Source organism: Nansenia antarctica (assembly GCF_963989245.1).
Source record: "Nansenia antarctica genome assembly, chromosome: 7".
NCBI classification, from domain to species: domain Eukaryota; kingdom Metazoa; phylum Chordata; class Actinopteri; order Argentiniformes; family Microstomatidae; genus Nansenia; species Nansenia antarctica.
The window spans coordinates 1,556,928-1,574,964 of record NC_137677.1 but is presented as its reverse complement, the minus strand read 5'-3'; the positions used below and the strand labels follow the sequence as shown (position 1 = coordinate 1,574,964).

Here is an 18,037-nt window from a genome sequence, read left to right as displayed (position 1 = left end):
GAAATATTTAATCTAAATCTGGCCGCTGCCTCTGCCAGGAAACTAGAACTGGGTCGGCGTCGGATCTTCCAGCAGGACAATGATCCAAAACATTCGTCCAAATCAACACAGAGATGGTGCACTGAACAACACAACATCAAGCTTCTGCTATGGCCCTCTCAGTCTCCTGACCTGAACCCCGTTGAGAACCTGTGAGCTGAGCTGAAGAGGAGAGGAGAGAAGAGAGGACCGAGGACCCTGGATGATGTGGAGAGGTTCTGTGAAGAGGAACGGTCTCAGATTCTCCAATGTCACAGGAGAAAGACTCAGTGCTGTTTTTATAATTGTGGCACACTTGGTTTTGTTAGACATCATTCTTTCTTGATGACATCTTTTTTTTTTCCTGAATAAATTTACTTCAATTAAAGGTTGGATGTTTCTCCATTAAGCTACTTCATCAAAAGGTGAATGTTTTATAACCCCTTTGACTCATCTTTACTAGGGGTGCCAATAATAGCGGAGGGCAACTGTAGATGCTGTTGTCGCCCCCCCCCCCCAGGGGAGGATCACATTCACTCACAGCAGAGAGATTAGCAGAGGACAGGGAAGCCAGTCTGTGTCCTTGGGACATTTCATCACGTTCCCTTTTGGATCACCGAGCAGGAGTGAGCAGGAGTGAGCAAGGTTCCAGTGGAACGCTCATGGGAGGGGCTTCTAACTTCCAATGGGCACTTAGAGAATTGTATATACTGTCTGTCATATTATAGTTATAGTGGGCTTATATGTGTATATGTTTTTATATGTGTTTTTATATTCACTTTATGTTGTATCCTGTTGTCCTGTTGTAAAGCACTTTGAGCTGCATTTCTTGTATGAAAGGTGCTGTATAAATAAAGCTTTTATAATGGTCTAATAATAGGATGAAAGAGAAAATGTCCTGTACTAACAATATTGTGAAGCAAAACCTTTCTGTTTTAATTATTCAGATGAATACTTTGATGTCGCCCCTAATACCCTCCCTTAATGATGTTTTCTATGCTACATTCTTTGTAGTAGTCAAATGTCTGACAGAAGAGAAGTACTGTATAGTCTTCTCTGTGTCTCTCCACTAACATTGTGTTTTGCAGTTTCGCTGCATGGCCACATGCCTAGAATGCTGAGTGGTTGGTGTGCCAGCCATCAGAGTCTGTCTAGCACATGTTACATGATCATAACAATCCAACAATCACATCGATTTTCCTCCAAACCAGAAACATGTTATCAGGAATTGTTATCATTGATTATGCTTTTTTTTTTTTTTTTTTTGGGGGGGGGTTCTTTTAATCATGGCAATTGACAAATTGGTTGATTATGTTTTTCCACCTGATTGGATGACAGATTGGGCTACACTCGATGTTAGATTGTACCTGTCCCTAATGTGTTGTTACAGAGTCATTAGATAATAACATGGTATAGAGTTAAGTGGTTTGTGTTCAACACCATTCAACAACTCTATTACTCTGTTACTATGCAGGAACAAAGCTATAGCCAATACTTAGTACTAGAGTTAGTCCTGCACATGGGGAAATCTAATGTTCAGTGTGACCAGATGGTTAGTGATGTCAGGAAGACTGTTGGCAAGGAACGGTGGGGCGGCTGTGGCGCAGGAGGTAGAGCCGCCGTCTAATGATCGCAAGGTCGGCAGATCGGCGGTTCGAACCCCGCCGGCTGGCCACATGTCGAGGTGTCCTTGGTCAAGACACTGAACCCCCAAATTGCTCCCAATGAGCGGGCCGGCGCTTGCCTTGCATGGCAGCTTGCCGCCATTGGTGTGTGAATGGGTGAATGAGAGGCCGTTGTAAAGCGCTTTGGAATAAGGCGCTATGTAAGTCAGTCCATTTACCATTTACCTTTAGGAACTACACTTATATTATATAGATGAACCTTATGTTTGGCGATGACAAATCGTACTGAAAATTGAAAATGTCTGCTAGATTAATGTTCCAATCATGTTTTCAAAGTTTCCAACGTGTCAACCTGTTCACTTCACAGGAGATCGCCCGACACCTGCGCCCCACCACGTTGCGAGCTCTCTTCGGCAAAAACAAAGTGCAGAATGCCGTCCACTGTACCGACCTCCCCGAAGACGGCATTCTGGAGGTGGGTGGGCAGCCATTTCATTCATTCACCCATGCAACACATTTGTATATCCAAGTAGTTTTGACCACCCACACGTTGATTTGCCATTCATAGTGGCTTTGTCAAAAACTCTGTCACAGGGAAGGCCAGGGACAGTGTCCGCTCAGTGCTCAGAGCTCTGTAGTAAAGCAACAAGTCTCATGACTCAGGTCTGTGGGCCGAGGAGGCCACAGATCCTTCTGTTTATGAGGAAGAAAAGAATGGTAGGGTGATTTGAAACAAAACCATTGTTTTAGGGAGGGAGTGGGTCTGACGCTCTGACCCGTTGGACGTCATTGTCCAGGCGAGCTCCTGATCTGTTGAGTGCCGTGGACAAATGTCTCCTTGTTAATCATTAGCCTGTGACTGGCTGAGCCGCCGCATTCCAGACCCAGACCACTGTGGCCATGCGTGGCGCTTTGCACTGGAGGCTCACACACCTCACACACCACACTGACATACACACACACCTCACACACCAAACTGACATACACACACACACCTCACACACCAAACTGACATACACACACACCTCACACACTACCCTGACATAGCTTCATCTCAGGGCTACTCCATTACATTTGCAGCAGACAAGCTGTTGGCCTTCCTGACATTCATTTCATGGTGTGTAGCTACATCTTACTTCTTAACACTCAACAAAAGAAATGAATATAGAAAAAGATGATTTGTCAGTACTGTGTTAACATGATGATGTTGCCTTTCCCTCAGTTCCAGTGTTAGCTACAGTGTACTGTATCTCATGTATTAGTTTGTTGTCTATAATTCTTCCCTTTACTGTTTGCAGGTGCAATATTTCTTCAAGATTTTGGATGGATGAATGTATTTTCCCTAAAACGAATAGTATGTATTTGTAATGTATTTGAATAAAAGACAAACTTGACCACAGGATAATTTCTCCATTTATTTGTTTCGGTCTTACCCAGATTAAATAAAATGACAAGAGCAGAGATGGACTCCTGCCAAGTGTTCTGATGTTCAACATTGAATTAAGCACTTTTACACCAACAAAACATCCTATTACACGGGGTACTGCATTGCTTCTGATATTCTAACCTTTGACCAGCGACTTTGGTATTGGATTTCATACATTACACTTTTTCCTGCGGAAAAAAATTGTACAACTGCATAAATATAAAATTCTTCCACCATGAAAATGGCTAAAACATTCATTAGAAAGTTACACCACGTCATGTGATGTCTCCAGCGGAAATAAAAACATGTATTTTTTTTTTTAAAAGCACTGAGTTGCCACTGTTTCCCAATGAAGGCGACAGTCGTCCCAGGCTGGACACACACAGCTCTACACTAACAGAATAGGAGGAAGGATAAGCGTCATACAGAAAATGTCATTAAAAATCATCTGTCCCATATTTTAAGGTGATCCGAAAAGAGAGAAGAAAAAAATAAAAGTGATGTAGAAATGTTTTCTCCAACAATCAAAACTGAAAAGACATAAAAGAAGGAAAAATGATTCCATGGAGTGCAGCCATTTACTCATACGCGGACCTACAGATCAGAGCATACCATGCCAGTATTTTTCAGTTAGTAAGAGTACATTAACAAACATACAAACTCACGGGAACAAACACACACACACTCGCACACAGACACAAACACACACACCTTGGACCACTAAAGCGTACTGACATATAAGACAACAGAAAATTACAACATGGCTTGGAAAGGACCATTGTATGCGACTACGGTACTGGACACTCCAAAAATATATAGAAACCACATCAGGCAGAAATACTTAGGGGACAGAACACACTGCTCGCTACATATCAGTAGTGGAATTGCAATTTACAGTAATAGATGAACATGTCCCATGGCTCAAGGAATATTCTCATTTACAGTAGAATAAATATTTTATGCTATTGCTACTCTTCCTGTAATTTACATTCTAACCCTATAGACATATGCAGAAAAAGCTAGTGTAAAGCACACAGATTAAGTGTAGGTCCCGTATATTATGAAAGTTTGTTCCAAGACTAGTTGTGTTTTTTTAATTGAACTATTTTTTTTTATTTTCTCTAAATTAATTGGTTTTTGAAATGGGGGGGGGGGCAGAGAAAGTGCTATTCTCATAGCTGAGGTCATGACTTGCTGATAGTGAACTTAACGTCGAAGCGTCCTTGGTAGCGATCTTTCTCGTTGTAATCAATGTTCGCTCCAAATACTTTGCACTCGATGCGAAGCTCCTCGCCGATGGTGAGGTTGGTAAACTGAATGGCCACCAATGGCTGGAGGTACTGGGGGTGCAACAGCTTGCCGTAGTACGGGTAGTACTGCAGGGGGAATCCACCGCCGCCCAGGCCCATGTACTTGACCTCTCCGATCTTACCGTCGTCCTCCTCTCTCTGAAAGACACCATCGTTTTGGAGTTAGCCATCAATAATATGTTAATTATAACGATGTTGATTACCAAATATTACAATTGTAGATGGTTGAGTAACTCACAGAACTCAACACAGAGACTAAAACAGGACATTTATTTCTATCAGTTTGCTCACAATGTCGCTGTATGTCCATAACATGCTAGCACATAACGTGAGCTTAGAATGATAAGGTTCTATCTCCGTTTAGGGCAGTTCAGAGATATTGAGCGTCAAAGTTTTTACATTCCGTTATGTTTTGTGAGATGGAACCTTTGTATTTTATGAATTACTAACTAAGAAATGTCAACATTTTAAAAATAACACCACACAGGCATTAATAAACACCTAATGGATCAGATTATGTAAAAAACTCAATTTTGACCAAAAATTGTGATAGAACCTTATAATTCTAACGTCACGATATGCATAACATGCTTGATACGGCCATGTGACATAGTGTACCTTGTTGGTGCAGAAGATGGGGATGGTGTTGGCCTGGAGTCTGCTCTGGGCAGCCGCGGGGACCGTCACGTTTGCTGGAGGCTGGAAGTAGAAAGTAAGCAGAACTGTTACTTGTCACGTTCTTCTTCTCAGTGAGATCTCTCTCTCCTCCTCCACAATCAAAACTTGTTGCGAGTGGAATCACAGCTAACCTGCTCTTCTTTTGGTTAAAACAACATTAGCCTTTAGCCTTCTGCGTTCCAGGGGGTCTCGGCTTGGGTTAACAAGGATGTTATTGACATAACTCGAGGAGGTGGTGTGGGCGTGGACATACATACCCTTGGTCGGAACATGACAATCCTGTTCAGCTTTACGATCAGGCAGGGCTTCCCGGAGGAGTAGCCGAAGGTCTCGTCCTCTCCGGAGCAGCTGCCCAGGTGAGTCTTGCTGAAGCGGCAGGCCTTCCTCACGCCGCCGTCGCCCTCCAGCTCGCCGCGGTTCTTGTACTCGCCAGGGGCGTCTGCAGGTTGCACAGAAAATATCAGTCAAATGCACAAATACCGGTACATAACACAGCCAGATACATAACACCATAGGAGACACAGGGCCAAGAATGATCACATTAAACACAGCATGTGTGTTTGACTAAACCACATTAATGTGCTAATGAGATCTCGGCAGTCATTAAAACCAGTCGGAATATATATATTAGCGAATATACCCAACACACAATGCAGTCCGTTATCAATGGATAACATAATATCGAACAGTATTTGCATGACAAAAATCAATCCGGACATTTCAACCCCAACGTGACATCTTTAGTTACGGTGTACTTGCCTCCACAGTCCTCATACTTCATCTGATCTATCTGTTTCTCGTCGTCATACATGTCCAGGAGGGCTTTGATGCTTTTGGTGTGCTTCGAGTATGTCTCCGCGTCGTTGACATTGAAAGAGATTTCAAATTTCAAAGAGCGTGGGGTGTGTGATAAACCTGAATAATAAACAACAACTTGTGGTGAGTATAAAGAGAAAAAGAGAAATGAAGGTATGAATAAAAAAACACCTGGGTGAGGGATGGGTATAGGTTGAATGACAGTTATAGAATGACTGCCAACATAAGAGGTCATGAACCATGATTAGAATCTCAAGGCCTTCTGAGAAAATTGCAGTTCTTATAACCCCAAAAATCTAAATATCTTTCATAACTAAAATGTTATTCAACAAAACAGGCATGCTCTCATAGATCTCATAGTCTTTCCTTTCCTTGTCATCATCATACAACTCCAGTCGTCCATGTAGTTAAACATTAATTAATTCCCATTAGTTCTGAAATCATAAAAAACACGACTGTAGTCTCATGGGTTTCCTCAGAAAGGCTTTGTGAACTCTCTAACTTGGCAGTAATTTTCCACAGACCTTGCCGAGGGCGAAGAGAAGGCGTGGCAGAGTGAGAGGGATAGAAGACGAGTAAGAGGAAACATCACATTGTAGAGGAGACCTTTAACCATGCGCGTGCGCTCTGTCAACATCCAAATACATGTCCTCTTCCAGACTCACTTGCACTAGGTTCATGCCTTGCATTAAGATCTTTAAAGCTCCATGATATAAAAAAAGATTGGCAAAAGCACATCTCTTAAAGAGGGAATGAAATGTACTATATATCTGACATTCATTCAAGGCTAGTGAAAGCCTAGCAGCCCCCCTGCCCCTGCCCCTGCCCCCACCCCAACCCCAACCTCACATGCTTCTCTCTCTCTCTCTCTCTCTCTCTCTCTCTCACAATGGAAACTTTCTAGCCCCAGAATGAGAGGCGGGACTTTGGCTCTCAAAACGGCTCTCTCCTTCCTTTATCTAGCCACCAATGGAAACTCACTTCAAGCTCACTACACTCCACACCTACTTATGCCGTTACATTGCTGCTAGGGCCGGCAGCCTTTGATAGTCAACAGGCTTCTGCTAAGGGGGAAATGGCCGACAGGCAAACAGGCAGGCAAGACTGTCAGCCCATGTGGATGAAGCTAGTCTTTTACAATGGCTGCTAAAAATACCCGCCAAGGCGACAGCGTGTGCTATGCAAACAGGCATTGGCACAGCGCAGAGGGAGGCAGGGCTGGGGGGGGGGAGAGAGATGGCATGGCACTGAGGGAGAGAGCAACACTGAGTCCAAACTTACTCAGAGATTAAGGAAGCCAGCAGCAAGTAACCAATACAAAAGGTTGCACTGTTTTCCTTTTCCTTTTGACGTGCCTTTCCTTTCGCTTAGATTACAGAAAGAATTTTCTCAGCAAAAACAAGCTTAGAAAGGTTTCTCTCTGCATTCTGTCTGGACAAGGAAAAAATATCTCAGCCATTTTTTTTTTTCAAGGAATGTATGTAGCCCACTACTACATTATGGGTACATGCACATGCACAGTTACAACTGTGTTGTGTGGAGGAGAAAAAAATCCTTTCCCCCAAAGATGTTTCAATGATTGAAGAGACCGGCTCTTCAGTCACACTTAGAGGCTGTAAACTGCAGCGAGCCTGAGGATAGAAAACATTGACAGACTGGGTGGGAGACCGAAGGACAAAATGGCTGAACCTCTCTGAGGTCACACGGACCTTCAGTGGGGAGGAGCCGTTCAGGAGCATGTTTCTAACATACACAAACAACATCCCTCACGGTAGCTACGTACATGAAGGCACCTCGTCTCATCAATCCACTCTTAATTATGACATAATAACAACAACATGATAGAGCCCTAATGCAATATAGACATGGCACACGCTTCACGGTCGTTTTTGGTAGCCTACTCTAATATAGCCTCTAATGTAGCCTTACTTTGAACGAATATATTATTATTATTACAGTATACACACTTCATTTTCTATAGAAAGCTACGAAAGTAAGAACACTACTTTCTGTTAAACACAGCACGCCCTCTGTCATACACATCATTTATAGAGCTGTATACTTTGAATTACAATAGGTTAATAAACCTATCAGTTCTACTTAGCAATCGAATATTAGGCTATAAAAAGTGTATCTGAGGAATAATCTATCAATCTCTGCAGCACCAGAGCATACCGTATTTAATTGTGGTAATAAGTTATGAGTTATAACCGTAACGGCCCGGGAATGTATTCACAATTACCAAAATAACACATAGTGAATTATTCAACGGAATCGCATGTTTACCTGGGGGAGCCACTCTGTCCTGATAGGTGGGTTTGTAGTTGCTTAGTGTCAGCAGAAGAGCCTGGATGGTTCCAATGAAAATCCCAGCCAAGCATCCGTAGAAGATCAGGTAGAACAAGAAGATTTTAACTGTGGAAAGGAGGAGAAATGATTATGAACCAATGATCATATGTTCCACTTGTTAGAGGACGCGTTGATGAAGTTATTGATTTGGTCAAGCGAGAGGAGGGGACGCCACTTGATTACACACAAGTGTTTCTCCTGTGATTGCAGCTCTACTCCCATCATCCCCCTTGAAATTGGTTTAAATTGAAAAGGCAGGTCTGGGTAGCCCCGTGGGTAGAGCTACACCAAGCATGCTGTGGACAGTTGACAGACAACCAAATCTGAAGACTAGAGCTATATAACAATCTGACTGAATGGCTAATCAGCACACCAAAACTCTTGCGAGAATGATTAATTATAATCCCACACATTATAACAAAGACATTGATTTTGGAAGGTGAGAACTGCTCAGTGATATAATCTAAGTCAAATCCCAATCCCTAATCTAAGAGGGATTCTTCTTCAAACACCAGGGCTGCGTTTGTAAATTCGCTCTGATGAGAGAGCGCACACTGGGTTCAATGTCATAAAGGCACCACGTCATTTGATTGGACAAGAGGCTGATCCTCCATGAGTGCTGATCATATTTCCAGAGCGAATTTATGAACGCAGCCCAGGTCGAACGAAGGTACACTTTCTTTTCATGGCAGAATGAATGAACACAGCTTGTGACTCATTTACACACAATGTCATTCTAATTCTCCCTCGGCTCATGATGCTGCTAGCCTCCAACCTGTTACTGATAGTATCCCAAACGATGACTAGGTCACACTTCACTACACATAGGGCCCTACAGGTCTGTGTTGATTCAAATAGTATTTCCATCCCGTGATGCAATAACCAGGGCAACCATTCCAGTCCAGCAGGATGAGTCACTCGGCTCCCCCCAGAGCAGACAGACTCCGCCCCCCCTGGCCTGTGGAGGCAGGTGTTGTTGGTGAACACAGCCACCCACCTACCTTCTCCCCCCAAGTTAAATATGGCAGGCAGGCAGGTGACGCCCTGGCCACATGGGAACACCTCCCAACACCCTTTATCATCAAAACATCCAGCTACTCCTCCTCGATCACAGGGAAGATGTCTAGCCCTACTATTCCAATTGTGTTTTAATACATTTGTGTGTGTGTGTGTGTGTGTGTGTGTGTGTGTGTGTGTGTGTGTGTGTGTGTGTGTGTGAGTGAGTGCCTGTCTGTCTAGTATGTGTGAATTGAATTGAATCAATTCATCCCAGCATGTAGGGCTCTCTATCCAGCTCCGTGTTATAACCCCAAAACAACCACAGGGTCAATCTGGTCTCTGGTGGTTTTTCAAAAAGCCTTTGGACAGTTGGACTACCCATAAACGAGTGTATTTAACCCTGATGTGACCCAATTGTTCAGTGTTAATGTGATGTTAGTCATGTTGTAAAGCCTCATTCTGTCCACCCCTCCCCCAGACAGACAGACAGACAGACACTGTAGCAGCAACACAGGCGGGTGATTGTGAATGAGACACGCAGACAGACAGACATACAGACAGAGAGACAGACAGACACGTTCCCAGTGTTTAAATAATAATAATAATAAGTGTTTAAATAATAATAATAATAATAATAATAATAATAATAATAATAAGTGTTTAAATAATAATAATAATAATAATAATAATAAGGCGTTATGGTTGAGTACAGTAGGCCTGTAGTGTAGCCTAACCCTAGGTCATAGGTCATAGCCTAGGGTAGGATAGGCCCTTATGCAATTATCCAAATATATCATTTTGGTCGCAGAAGCCACTCGATCATATCGACTGAGTCACGATCGCTTGTGGCGACGCGTTCACAGTTCACACGACCAGGGGTTGATTTATTATTTAAAAACCGGTTTTCTTTTCTTTAGAGAATCACGTTACTGTAGCAATGACTTGATTCATTCAGAGGGTAAATAAACGGCCCGTTTAGACAGACGAGTAGTAGTCGTGCATCTCTAAGAACAGAACAAGACAAGAGCCTCTCTGCGAGTTGCCAATACCGTGTGGCAGGAAAAAAGACTCTGCGCTGGCAACTCTGCGCTGGCAACTCTCTGCGCTGGCAACTGTCGACGCATGACTGTGTGGCTGCATGTGTCACCCGGAGAGACAAGACCCAAACCATGTCTGCTGTCCCCAAAATCAATACAATCTACCGTAATATCCCTAATATGCCTAAAATCCTAGCACCTAGAAAGGCAAACACCGATGGTGGTTGTGAGCTTTTGGGGGAAAAACAGAATTATGATCTAAAACAGTTTGTTGCAGCTCTGAGCTACAGAAACTTTCTACAGGGGAGAGGAGGGGGGGAGGAGCGGGGGGGCTCTGGGCTCAGGGGACATGTGAGTCGTGATCGTCTCTCTTCCTCTTCCGATGTTGGAGAGAAAAAAGCACTGGCACTGGAGGAAATACAAACATACGACTGTTCTTTCTTACCGTGGAATTAAATCCAAAACGTTTTAATTATAAGCGGTTATTATAAGCTGTTTTCTTTCCATATTTGAAATGCTTTCTAGCCCTGGAACATCACAGTTCTACTCCATCAGATAAAGAACCAAATGTTACCAGCAGATAGATAGATACACCTCCCTTACTAAACTCTCCCGCGTCGAGACAAACGCGGGAGTTAAACCTTAAACCTTAACAAACCTTAAACCTTCACTAAACGTGACACCGAGATGCGGTGTCCTTCCTGATCCTAACCAGGCAAATCAATGCTGTTGTCCGGGTACATTTCCATGCCATCCCCCCCTCCTCTCTCTGCCATCAGAGAGGTTTTCACAAGCGAAAATACATACAGAGATCACCTTGACTAACCTTGGCTTGATCTGTGATGTTCCCAGGCTGGAAACCATAGCAAATATGGGGGGGAAACCAGCTTATAACCGCTTATAATAATTCGTTTATAACGTTTTGGATTTAATTCCACTGTAAGAGAAACAGTTTGTATTTCCTCCATTGGAGGGTAGCCAGCCTCTCAACAGGAAGGACAGTAGTATTATACATACAGGCCTTTACAACATTTGGACATTTCCAAGCCTGTGCTGAGATATCTATCTATATATATCTATATCACTGAACCTTACAGACAGAATGAACAATATCTGTCCTTCACAATGACCTCCTGGCAGCGAAGGACACCCGAGTCCTGCTTTCACTGGGTTACCCTACTGGTCTGACCCGGTTACCCCAATGACGGGTAATAAAGGACTTATTACTATTATATTACTGCTCTGTCAAAATTGGGAAATCAGGAAATCAAAAGATCTGAAATTACATTTGATCTAAACCGACCAGACCCAAACTGGATGGATGATTCTCGACATAATCTAATCTAATCTTAATTCGAGGCTAGAAGGATTTAATGTTTTAATGTTGGTTTGGTTGGGTGGTTTAGGGTTGATCTTATTCATATGAGTGCATTGGAAAAAAATGGAAGTCAGTCACGACACAGCACACAGCATGCTTACAAGTCAGATCAAACAGGTGCTGGATGCATGTATGGATCTATATGGATTCTGTATTTCTGCATTTCTCTGAGTCGTGATCTTAGTTCCTCGATGCTCTTTTGTTGATCCAGTTATTCAGAGAATCCACCCAAAACAAACTAGGATCAATTACCTCTTATCTTACGGATATCTCTAGGACACACAAACGTCGATTGAAAGAGAGAAAGAGACAGAGTATTACGACATGGTAATAAAGGTTCCTACTCACACCAACTGGATCCAGTGCGTCCGAGGAACTCTTTCCTTTCCGAATTCCACAGAAAACTCTTCCAGCCTCCGTCTCCATCTTTATTGGCCGACATAGTGAATATTTGTGTATTTCCCCTAAAAATTTAAAATATTAAAATGTTAAAATGGATTAAAATAGGTTAAAATAGGGCCTTTAAGGTAAGACCGATGTACTTGTCCAACCCTGTACAGAGAAAGTAAAGGAGGCTCTCTCTATTGTAACCCGGACAATCTATCTCTTATGGTAACCAGCTCCGCCCGCAAAGGGGTGTCATAAGTTACCTCCGGAGAGGGAGGGCTGGGAGGGGGTTGGGGCTGGCCAATCACAAGCAGGAACGTAAGAATCGTATGCAGGGGGGTGGGGTAACTAATGCATGGGCTGGGGGTAACTAACTGCATGCGTAAGAATCGTATGTATGCAGGGGGGGGGTGGGGTAACTAACCACTATGCCCGCTCCTCCATGGCAGATCTGTACCTTCGACGATTATGATAGAACACAATTGTGTAGAATTCATTTGTGTGGTCACAATCACAGTCAAGTCACACAGCCACACTAGTCCTACATTCTATTCTTCTTTTTTTCCAAGTATTTTTATTCAAAAGTAATGTAACTTAATGTAAAAGTAATGTAACTTTTGAATAAAAATACTTGGAAAAAAAAAGAATAGAATGTAGGACTTTTGTAAAAAAAATTGTAAAAAAAATTGTAAAGAAAATATGAAAATCAACATGTTTAATCATATTATGATTATGATGTTGATTTTCATTTTTTTTTTTTTTTTTTTCTGCCCACCCCCCCACCCAACCCCAAACATTTCCTGCAGGGCCCTAAAGTTACATTAGCATAGTAATAACATTTAAAAAAAAAAAAAAAAAAAAATAGACATTCTACATTCTATTCTGACCGTTTCCTACATCCATTCTGTCAAAGATTATGTTTAAACGGCCTATGTTTATATACAATATATATATATATATAAGTGCACTGCGATGTCACAGAGACATAGGGTTAGATTTAATATGATTTGGTACAATGATATCTCATACTGCGTTTCATGTTATGCGTGTGCTATTACACACTAGTTATTACTACTTTGATGTTATGCAGAGAGGAACTTCAGTTGTAACTTTCACTTTTCATTGATTTACCTCAGGGCAAAGGTAACAGGGTTATTCAAATCCACTGACATGTCTCTACACACCAAGCTGAAGATATTGGGCCGGTTTCACAGACAAGGCTTAAGCCTAATCCTAGACTAAAAAACATCTTCAATGGAGATTTTACATTGAAAGTGTGATTTAGTCCAGGACTAGGCTTAAGCCTTGTCTCTGAAACCGGCCCCTAGTGAAGTACATTTGTTCTGATTTAAAAAAGGAATGAGACATGTAACATTGGGTCGATGAGGGAGGTAAAATGTCACGAATCTGTTAAGGTCTGTGGAGACCCTGGATGAACATGAGGTTAACATTCCAGGGACATATAATGACAAGTTATAACACATGTTAAATGTAGTACTGGGAACCATTAACATTCATTTGCACTCTATACCTTTACAGTAATGCTGTAATTAAGTCAAGAGTCAAGAGTCAAGAGTGGTGGACACATTGCAACAAGGGCTGTCTGTTGATTCAGAATATGTAGTTGATAGTAGATATGTAGTTGATATGTAGATATGTAGTTAACCTGATGTGAACAGGTTTCACCTTATGTTTCACCTTGTAGCAATGGAGGGATGTTCCAAACATTTCTAGACAGAAACCCCAAGTGGTGTGGTGGAGTACCACAGTACATCACAATGACATGTGAAATTTAAATGTCGTTGTACCTGTTACAATGACAATAAAGAGCATTCATTCATTCATTCATTAAAAATGATGGTCTCCAAATTGTGTGAATTGCCATTCCCTTCCAGAAATCAGTTGGGGGCGGGGGGGGGGGGGCTGGATAAATGGCCAATTAAAGGATTAGTTGGTTAATCTGTACAACATCATATTTTAGTAATTTAGCTCTGCAACTGCTGGTTGATATTAGTTGAGTTGAGTTGTCTATGTCGGAGACTTGGAATAAGGACACACACACACACACACACACACACACACACACACACACACACACACACACACCTCGGCGGACCTAAATCTCTCACACAAACGTAGGCCCAAACTCTGATCACAAACTTACCACAACAAATTGAGGCCACAGCCGGAGAGAATACAATACAGTACTAAAACACAACAACAAAATAGAACAAAAACGTCCTACCTTATTTGTAGGCAAAGTCCATCCTAGCCAAATGTCTGAAGTTTTACCAGACAAAGTATGTGGGAAGATGCACGCTCATAGCGGTGTATGGAGGTTTTTGTTTAAATCATGCTGAGTCATAGCGGTATTGCTAACCTCTGGGCAGCCAGCTAGCCGTGTTTTTCATATGTGCTAGCTAGCTAGCTAGCTTGAAAGTGATGAACGAAACTCTTTTCGTTTTTTGTGATGGCAAGTTCAGGAGTTGGACGTTCTCTTGAAATTATATTCTTTTTTTCCCCTCAAATGTCCTCCGAGAAAACGGCACCGAACACAACGTTTCTATTGAATTAATATCACTCATATTGACAGTGTCGCGATGGCGATGAGGTCAACTGTCAACTGCCGTTAAAAATTCAAAAATACTAGTAGAGTTGCGCGTGCGGGGTTGCCAGATGGGATTGACCATTTACAGCCTAACCAGTCTATATAACCGCTAAATACAGTAGCCCATTCGGCGGTAACCCGCCCCATCTGGCAACCCTGTGCGCATGCGTGTTCACAGACAGCTTTTTGCTCATCAAAATGATCACGTTCAGTAAACAGGCCGACTGCACTGTAACTACTCGGAATCACAGAGCGCATGCGCGAGGTAAGCTCTCTTCCTGACAGATTTCCATTAAGAGAATGACAGGGCAGCGGTTTTAAACCAAAACGATCGAGAGACAAACTTTTAAATGCTTTTTAAATTTATTATTAATTAAAAGGCTTGGGCATGCGCCGCATTTATAGCTTATTATGACGGCTCGCCCATGCCATACGAGTAGAGAAACACACACACACACACACACACACACACACACACACACACACACACACACACACACACACACACACACACACACACACACACACACACACACAGGCCCTGCTAAACAAAAGCTTGTACCTGGGAGCGTTGGCAATCAATGCTCCTATCTCAGGGAATTGGGATTCCTGCTTCCTGATATGCAAAACTATCTCTTAACCCTTTTGGTTTCTCAAGTCAACAACATCTGTCTTCCAAGCCTCCATCTTGGTATACGTACCCTCAATTAAAACATAACCATGTAACCCTTGAAATAGGCCTAACCCTTATCTCTTATCCATTTCCACAGCTTTTTTGGACTATGTATTACAACCTTTGTGGGCCCATTGACTCTGCTGGAGTGATAAGGACACGGCTAGCGGCCTGGTGTTTACACAGATCAAGGGGCTGCCAGGTCCACTGGGAGGTGCAGCATTTCATGATAGCTCGCGGATGGAATTTGGCATGCGGCGTTTGGAGCCCTGGACTCCTAGCTCATCAACAATGGCATACCTATGCAGCGGCGCGGAAAGATGACATCTTCCTGGACACTGTCTCTCAGACTGCCATGCACAGCACACATCCCCTCCCATCCCCCCCTCTCCCCTCGCCACAGAGTAAACACCCCCCATTTTTTCAGTTCAAAACAACCCATTACATGGGCCAGAGAGAGGGGGAGAGAGAGGGGGGGAGAGAGAGGGAGAGAGAGGGGGAGAGAGAGGGGGAGAGAGAGGGGGGGAGAGAGAGGGGGGAGAGTGGGGGGAGAGAGGGGGAGAGAGGGGGAGAGAGAGGGGGGAGAGAGGGGGAGAGAAGGGAGAGAGAGGGGAGAGAGAGGGGGAGAGACAGAGAGAGGGGGGGGAGAGTGGGTCTTGGCTTTAAAAGCTGAACTATTCTTAGTGAGTGTGGAGAGCTGTTATTGGTGACCCTTTCTTTGCCTGCCAAAACCACCTGCCTCCGTCGTCTGGCTGCGGAGAGGCCTGCTGCCCGTGGAGCGCCGCCACGGTCCACTTTAATGGATGTGTCGTGTCCCATTGACAAAAAAGATCAACTCTTGATTTACTTTACATCATAGTAACGATATAACCTTTGCCTCACATACTACCTACTCTCACAGAACGCTCACACAACTTTAAGGGATCGAGGTGGAATAGAATGCAATAGTGTAAAAAACGGGGTGGTAGATTTGATTGTGACATGTTAAGTTACTATTGATTCTACCCAAATGATTCGAACCTTTTTTCACATCAGGTAACTCATCAATTTTGTTTGTAAAACAACACTTGCAGTGCAGTGCAGTGCCTCCATGGACAACTTAACACGTAGTCAATTAAATGTACCATCAAGTTCAAGCTATAAATGAAATGAGACTTTCAAACTAAACCCAAACAACCGTAACTCTGGGCTGAGTTGGTCTGTTGTGTTGGTGCAGCTTTCTTCTTGCCTGGGTTGACCGTAGACCCCACCTCTGTGCTATATTTACATAGAGCCATCTCTCTGGTATGCACACTCACTAAATAAAACGCCTTGCTGCTTTCACAGGACTTGGGAAGCTTGACATTTTGAACCTCTAGTTGAGAAGGATCATTCCAGGAGATGCCTGCCTGCCTGCGCACCATTCCTCCTCTAACGGTTAAAGCAACACACTTCTGGAGCGTCAACGTCAGCGCATACTTCCTGACCCCGCTCCTGCGTGGGGTAACCGTCTCCCTGTGAGTCCAGAGAGAGAGGCCCTGTCTGTTCGTGTTAACACACAGGTGAGTAAGCAACTCTCTGAGCTGCAGCGAATGTGGATGGTGTTTCTGTTCAGCACGACACGACATCAGCTATAGTCTTACACCGCTATAGTCTTACACCGCTATAGACTACACGACACATAATTTTAATTTAGCCATTTAGCAGACACTTTTAATCCAAAGCGATTTACAGGGACATTCCCCCTGCAGTAACTGAGGGCTAAGTGCCTTACTCAAGGGCACACTAGTAGTGGTGTGGTTTCAGGCGGGATTTGAACTCACAACCTTCCGATCACAAGTCCCACTCACTATCCACTAGACCACCACTACCCCACATTAGCTATAGTCAACACAGCTATAGTCTTACACAGCTATAGACTACACAGCAATAGTCTGGCTGTTATGGATGGAAGATGTTGCACGGCCATGGAACCTCACCATCTTTGACGTAACGTGTCTCTGTATTAGCACTATTAGCACTATTACCACTATGCATTATATGCTTATATGACATTTGTTGAATGATTTTATCCACATTTTGTGTTGTTGTTGTTAGTTTCATTTCCCACCATTGCTTTTAGCTATACCAGAAGAAGAGTAATCTCTGGCATGTTTGAATGAGATTACTGAAGTCTCTTATTTCTCAGACCGTGACTTGAGTCTGAGAGCTCCCGACAGCCCAGTACAGTACCAGGCTCAGTACCAGGCCCAGTGCTGTGGGCAGTTTGGCTGGACACGGAGAGCTGATTACTCTGCCTGCCTTTTCTCCCTGGCTATCAGGTCCTGTCGGCCTTTGTGCCCCTCTGCAGCGAAGTGTCTCCCTTCCTCTCAGTCGATGCCCGTGGACAGGACAGAGCTCTCTATCTCTATCCTGCAGTAATGGATCAGTCTCGCTCGTGAATGATCAAAGCACAAACCCCCTACGGCCATAGTGTGCGAATGCTAATATCTCCTAATGGGAGAATTCCATGTTCCCCTCTCTTCTCAGTCGGTCAAAAGGTAATCTAATTAGGACACGATAAGACCAGAAGAAAGCAGCAATTTTTCCACTGAGAACAGAGAACAGACCTTATCGGGACGCTTGTAGCAACCTGTAATTTCTTGGATAAAGGCCGAACGGCTTCTGAATGAGTGGTGTTGCCGAGTAAAGGCCTCTCTGGTTTGATGTTTTTCATGGTTTAAAACAGATTTTTCATATGGCAGTGAGTTTATT

The 18,037-nt window shown here is 43.3% G+C and overlaps 2 protein-coding genes across 2 annotated transcripts in view; one reads left to right on the top strand and one right to left on the bottom strand.

Moving 5' to 3' along the window:
* Nucleotides 1-2,974, top strand: part of nme7 (NME/NM23 family member 7) — a gene marked incomplete at its 3' end in the record, with an annotated part of 29,826 nt that extends 26,852 nt beyond the window's left edge. Inside the window, exons 10-11 of the mRNA XM_080535823.1 lie at nucleotides 2,011-2,118; nucleotides 2,942-2,974. Coding sequence (XP_080391949.1) covers nucleotides 2,011-2,118; nucleotides 2,942-2,974 — 141 coding nt within the window. The remainder of the gene's footprint in view (nucleotides 1-2,010; nucleotides 2,119-2,941) is intronic.
* Nucleotides 2,975-4,112: 1,138 nt separating this feature from the next.
* atp1b1a (ATPase Na+/K+ transporting subunit beta 1a) lies at nucleotides 4,113-12,233 on the bottom strand. Its single transcript, XM_080535824.1, has 6 exons — nucleotides 11,985-12,233; nucleotides 8,160-8,288; nucleotides 5,817-5,972; nucleotides 5,315-5,496; nucleotides 4,998-5,078; nucleotides 4,113-4,517 (listed from the first exon to the last, which is right to left on the bottom strand). The coding sequence occupies exons 1-6, from the start codon at nucleotides 12,076-12,078 to the stop codon at nucleotides 4,254-4,256; spliced, it is 906 nt and encodes a 301-aa protein (XP_080391950.1). The 5' UTR covers nucleotides 12,079-12,233; the 3' UTR covers nucleotides 4,113-4,253.
* Between the last annotated feature and the right edge of the window lie 5,804 nt (nucleotides 12,234-18,037).